At 38.1% G+C, this 6,601-nt stretch overlaps 1 protein-coding gene across 1 annotated transcript; it reads right to left on the bottom strand.

Moving 5' to 3' along the window:
* Positions 1 to 1,232: 1,232 nt before the first annotated feature.
* On the bottom strand, positions 1,233 to 6,250 carry PIGM (phosphatidylinositol glycan anchor biosynthesis class M). The gene has a single exon (XM_039839987.1). The coding sequence runs from the start codon at positions 6,032 to 6,034 to the stop codon at positions 4,763 to 4,765; it is 1,272 nt and encodes a 423-aa protein (XP_039695921.1). The 5' UTR covers positions 6,035 to 6,250; the 3' UTR covers positions 1,233 to 4,762.
* Between the last annotated feature and the right edge of the window lie 351 nt (positions 6,251 to 6,601).

Here is a 6,601-nt window from a genome sequence, read left to right as displayed (position 1 = left end):
AAAGCAGAGAAAGTTGGAAATTTCCTTATGGAATGAAATGAGCTTCAAATATTCATAAACTGAGCTTCAAATATTCATACTCTAAATTATTTTTAAAGTCACTATTAGTGTCATTTCCTTTTTTTATACAAGTCATAACAATTAGCAAAGGGTCTGGGCAGCTAGAAATATTTTCATTTAGTCTGGATTTTGTTCAGAATAATGAACATGAATGCTTGCTTAGACTAAATGAATGGTTCTCCTGGTTCTCAGTGCTGAATATATGATTGTACTACTCTGAGAATTCTGACCCAGGCAGTAGGCATGTACTTCCTTTGACAGAGCACAAACCCTTGAATGACCCCTCAATACAATGGAGAGAAGTGCTATGTAATTTAGGGTCATGAACCAAATCTGCACTGTTTAGAGTTAGCTAATGTATGACAGGAATACACAAATATAAAGTTGTCAGGCTGGAACTAGACATTTGAAAAATCTGTACATATATTTACATATAAAACTGCTATCTTTTCAAAGAACCAGATCAAGATTAGAAGAAAGAGTTTATAGTTAAAACAATTATTTAGTATAAATCCAGGTTCTTTTCCTATATCCATTAGACTTGTGGGGAAAGGTTTAAGTTAAGTCTAAACTCCAAAAGGAGTTCCTGCTTTAATGACTTGTGTACAGATGTTAAAAGCTGGGCAGGCGATGCGGAATAGCTTGCTCTGTACCAACATAAGCTCTTTGGGTATATTAACTCACTTAACCCTTACGAACAATTCTATGAGGATTATATTATCATCCCTATTTCATAGAATGAAAACTAATTTATCTAGTTAAAAAGAATCTTGCCTAAAGTCACACACTGGGGTTTGAACCTAAGCTATCTGAATCAGAGCTCTCATGCTATGCTATCAGTCTAAATCATGAATTTGACCTGCATAGATACACACTGCAAAATGTACACTGACAGCAGGAGAAATTTAGCAATGATCATTTACATACTAAAATGGCCACAATATTTCTATAGTTTGATTTACAAATAGTTGGGCTACCGTGTGGTTTAGCAAATCAACTTCTTAGACCAGGCTATGGAAGCAGCAACAAAGAAATTATACAATTTAGTGAGAGTTTCGATGTGGGAGCCGGTTATCGAAGTTCTGGAATTACTGAAGAGAAAGTTTGGGAATGAAAGAAACGTTTGCACAACTGCAAGAGAACTGCCTATCTAAAAGATTAGGAGGAACATATTGGTTGGCAAAACATTTATTAGTGTTGAATTCCATTTATATTCCAATAGCAATCTTCATCTGTAGGGTCTGGACACTTTGGAAAAATCCAAAACATAATACAGTGGAAAGGGTATGACATTTAGTCAGGGAAACTCACTTCAAATTCTAGCTCTGTCACTTATCAGTAAGTCATTTAATCTTTGAGCTTCTTTGTTCATCTATAAAATGTAGAAGGTGAATACCATCTCTAAGGTGGTGCTGTGAAAATTGCATGAAACCACATAACGCAGAATAGGTACTCCAAATCAGTTAATCATGAAAAGCCAGAACTTACCATCATCAAGATGTAAAATCAGCTAATCAGGTGTTTTTTTGTTTTTGTTTTTTTTGGCAGGGGGTGGACATTAGGAATCCAAACACATACAGTCTTTTATCTGGAAAACTTCTTAGGGATGATTACTACCCTATGTTTTCTTAGGAGGCAGACTTACACAAAAAAATTATTTGTTCAACTTGATGGGAAGTAAATCCCTTTTGTCTGTTTTAAAGACCAGGAAAAGATCCAAACTTCTTAATTATGGATTATCTATCATGGTATCTTTTAGGGTATCTTTAAGATCCAAGAGTATCTATCTGTTCTTTAAGATTAAACACGAAATTGGAGAATTTGAAAATGGACAGGATGTTAAATTGTATTCAATAACATTATAGATTTTTAAGACAATATTTCTAGGAGATGCACACTCAAGTATTTTGTGGTGAAGTTCAGTGATGTGTGCAACTTCCCATGGTTCAGAAAAAAATTATATAAACAAAATAATATAAACAAAGCAAATATGAACTTAGATGGAAGGCAGATGGGTAATGTTTAAAAGTGTTGATAATAAAGTATTGGGGGGAAAGAGGTTGCATTTAGGGACTATCCCCTGTGAAATTTTTCATCTTTTCCTTTTCCACTCATGGTACAGATTGTTTGAGGTGGGAGTGGTAGTGCAGAAACAGCTGAGGAAATATATTCTATATTAAGCCATAAGTCAGTTAACTTCAAGTCCCACAAAACTTTTGAAACTATGTCACTTACAGAGTCATTCAGACAGATGGTAAGAAGTCAGTAACTAAAATCTATGGTTTTAAGAAAGAGATTCTTTTGTGTGGAGGTAGGGGATATATTAGCCTTTACAATGGCCCTAATCCAGGGAATTTATTTAGGGATATTTAGGGACCACATTTGGAAAACCTTAAGGCAACTACAGAAGAAAGTAAGTTATGTAGTCCCCTCTGTTTAGAACACAGACTATCTTGAGAACCAATCCTCATGTTAATAATTAATGCTTATCTGTAAATGGGTATATTGATCTTAAGGTGTGGTATAAGAACAAAAAGAATTATGTAGGAAATAAGTCAAAGTGCTATACAATTTTAAGGTGTGATTAAAGAACCAATAAACAAAAAAAAATAGCAAATGAAGAGATTTTATAAAACTAGAAAACCAAAAAAAACAAACAAACAAACTTGAGACCAAAGAAAATAATTTGAGTTAATTTACTAAACTTTTTGCAAAATACTCTGCATCTTTTAAGAAATGCCTGCAGTTTTTTGGTAGAGAATTTCCTTCAAGGCAGGATCTGGAGTTGAAATTCCCTCCAGAGACCCCAACAAAACTCAATTGACTTTTAAGAATGTTTAAGGGAATGATCTAAAACATGGAAAATTTTTAAATCTTATTTAGAATATTAAAAATTAGAATCAATCTTAATGATGAGTGGAAGAATGATGCATTTACAAGGTAAACATCTATGTGATGAAATATTATTTGGCAATTTCAATGCAAGTATGAAGAGTGAGCCACAACAAAAAATGTTAAAGTAAAAAAATAAGTAAATGAATAAGTAAATAAACTTATAACTATTTTTTAAAAGTTGGGAATATCAAAAAGACAATTATATTGAGAAATTGGAATTCTACTTCTGTTTCCCATCCTTTGCCCCACCAGTTCTGCTCCCAAAATTTTTTCGTTATTATGAAAAAAAAAAAAGGTAAGAATTCCATGGCTGGAAGGCAATTAGTGAAGTCATATACAAAGAGCCCTCAAGATAAAACCTAATGTGGAATATGAGACTAGATGTTAGAAGAAAGGTCACTACTGTACTCAACAATTAATTCTCTGCCATTTTCACCCAAACAGCAACCCATGCAAAGCCACCCATTCTTCCCTTCTAATGGCAGGTCTCAAAGATATCCATCTAAATGGTGTCAGTAACAGCATTCTTAATTATGACCAGCCTACAGACATCTTGTTCTCAAAGGCTTTTGTAGGTCTTACCCAACGTGAAACATACTTCTCTGGAGTTTTTTTTGTTTCGGTTTGGTTTTTCACTGTGAAAGAACAATGTTATTAAATTACTCAACTTTAAAAATCACAACCATAAAATCAAACTCACATATTGCTATTACAGTTTAGAGTTAGGGAGTCCCCAATCTAATGGGCAAGATTTTAAAAATTTTTTTAGGTTGTTTGGTTGAAAGCACTTTTTCCCAGAAATATTATAGTAATAAGGGAAATGAATCTGCAAAGCCTTATTTCCACAATCTCTCCCTCAATTTCCTGGTCTAGAAGACTAATGCATACTTAGGATGCCTCATGTTTTCCAGGGGCCTCCCAAATAAGTCTTCATTTCTACCATGAAATTTTTTAAGTGGGGTAATTTTAAGCTGTGAAATGCCTAACAATTTGATTTTTTTATCACCTAAAATCTGCTAACATTCACTTTTACAACACAAGTAACACCTGATGGGCTTAAATTCAAGATGAAAAATATTTTTTTAACAACCAGAAAATTAAAAACAATGGGGTATAACATGAAAATGTCCTAATCGTTTGTGGACCTCAAATATCAAAAGCGAGACGCTATTTTAAAATATCTAATAACTCAAGTTTAAAGATGGATGAATTTAATCTTTTTATAAAACCAAATGTTAGTCTAATTCCACTGGGACTAAGTGCTGAAGAACTAAATTATAAAGCAAATACATGAAACATGATTACAATTTAAATTCTTTGGATTCTTTATCTATGCCTCCGCTTTTAATACAGAATTAACTTTCTCAACCTAAGCACAGTAGTATTATTTAACACTTTATATCTAAAAGCTGTACTTTAGGAATATTTTGCGTCTTCATAGCTATCAGGAAAACTTTAAAAAGATAAGAGCTTCAGACAGTAGCATACCATAAATGGAACAAATACTGGCTTAGACCTTATGTCTCTGACTATATTGCTGTATTTTCCTACAAAAACCTTTTAGCATCTGACAGCTTCATCAGCTCTTCCACTTTCAAACAAGTAAGCTTTACTTCCCACCATTCCCAGATAAATGGGTCCTAAAATTTCCTAAAGGATGGACCTCAATTATTAAGTCCTCTTTGTGAGGCAAATACTCATTTTAATTTTCGTCAGAAGTTAAATAAAATTTTTTCCAAGCATTCTTCTGGTCCATTAAGAACAATCAGAATGTAATAGAAGTGGCAGAAGAACTGGAGTATATATATTAGTCATATTTGAGTCTCTCTGTCAGGGGTTCCTCCTTGTAATGGGAAATAATTTGAATTAGGATGGAACAGTTGATAAGAAGGAAGAACAAACCAGCTAACCAGATAAACAGAAAGGTATTCTTTCCTTGAAACTCAAGAACATATGCAGGAGCCAGCCATAAGGCCTGCCCTATAAACCACAACATCAGGAGAACTACAGCTCTTTTCCAAGGCATTCTCACTCGTGGCATCACAATGGGCAGTAGGCAGAGGTACCAAAGAAAGTACTGGGACGTGCAAACTTTGTTAAAAGTCACAAAAATGGAGGTATGAAGAAAACAACAAAAGACAAGGTCTCTATAATAGGCGAAAGACACAGCTGAAAGCAAGATGAACTGTGGTAGGAATGCAGCAATTCCCAGGGAAAAACTCCACTTGCTCTCTGCGGTCAAATACAGCATGTAGAAGTATGGAGAAAAGTTGTGACGGATATCCCGCCTAGTCAAGTGATAAAGGTAAGTGTGCTCTAGAAATTCCCAACCATATTTATGGTAAAAACCGAAACTCAGGGCAAAAAATGTGAGTCCAGCAACTGCTACAAAGAGCAGCACAGCCCGATTACACAGCCTCTTCAGGAATTCGTAAAAACGAGCCTGGAAGCAATACCGGGATCGACAGAGGCTTTCGTCATTGTCGCGTTCCGGAAGCAAGTGGAGAGCTATGGGAAGGATATAGGTCACTGGATACATCTTCATATGCACTGCGAAACCGTAGAATACAGCGGCACACGCGACGAGTCTTTTTTCTATTAGGTACAGGGCCATAAGCACCAGGGAGGCGACGATCGAGTCCGCATTGCCTCGGCTGGATACCGCCATAGGGAGGGGGTTAAGAAGCCAAAAGACACAGTAACCGCAAGCCTGGCGTCGACCCAGCTCCTTAAGAAGCAGCAGACGGTATAAGAGAAAAGCGGTGAAGAGGTCGCAGCTGATGAAGAGAAACTTTCCAAAGAGTTCACTGAGGTAGATGTTAGGAGTGAGTAGCCACGCCAACAGTGGAGTGTAACGATAGGTCGCCCTGAGATAAGGGGAGCGCCCCTCGGTGACGAAACGCGCGGCGTCCGTGAAGACTTGATAGTCGATGTCTGTGTACCTCACGAGAAGAGTCCGGTCCTGGAAGACCCCATAGAAGACCAAGGCGACTCGGGCAAGAAAGGCCACACCAAATACCCCGGCGGGGGGCACCCGCAGGCTCAAGAACCATTCTCCCCAGTGCTTGGTCGAGCCCATGATCTGGCTGCGAGGCAGCCGCAACGCCCCAGCACCAAACTGCCTTCGAAACGCAAACTTTCACTCCGTTTCCGAGCCTCAGGTGGACGGGGCATCTCCCACCAGCCACGCTGCCAACAGAAACAACAGCCTACAAGCACTTCCGGCATGAAGTCCCGCCCCCGCACTGCTTCCGGTCGCGGGCTCCACAGTGGGTTCTCAATCACCCGAGCCAGAAAATTACATTCCTCTGTATTGGCTGTCTCGCTTTCGCTCCGCCTCCGAAGGGGCGAATTTCCGGTCGTTTTCTGGAAGTGCCGCAATGACTGGCGTTTTACCGAGGGAGGAGAGATTTTCCCGTGTGAATGAACCCTTCATTCTCCCGCCCCAACTTCAGTCAGTGGAGCCAGAGCCCTGAACGCAGGGAGCTTCGAGTTATATCCCTCAGGGCTGGGAAGCAGACCAAAGCGTGAAAAATGTAGAAGTGAAGGAAAACTAAACCTTTGATAGTCTCTCATGCTTTACTCACCGCTCGCGGGTAATCCTGGGGAGTTGTAGGCCCCAGGGCCGACTGGAATGAGTTTAAGG

Source organism: Pteropus medius, unplaced genomic scaffold (assembly GCF_902729225.1).
Source record: "Pteropus medius unplaced genomic scaffold, Ma_sr-lr_union100, whole genome shotgun sequence".
Classification (NCBI taxonomy): domain Eukaryota; kingdom Metazoa; phylum Chordata; class Mammalia; order Chiroptera; family Pteropodidae; genus Pteropus; species Pteropus medius.
Note: the sequence above shows the minus strand (reverse complement) of the source record. Positions and strands in the feature narration are given on the sequence as shown.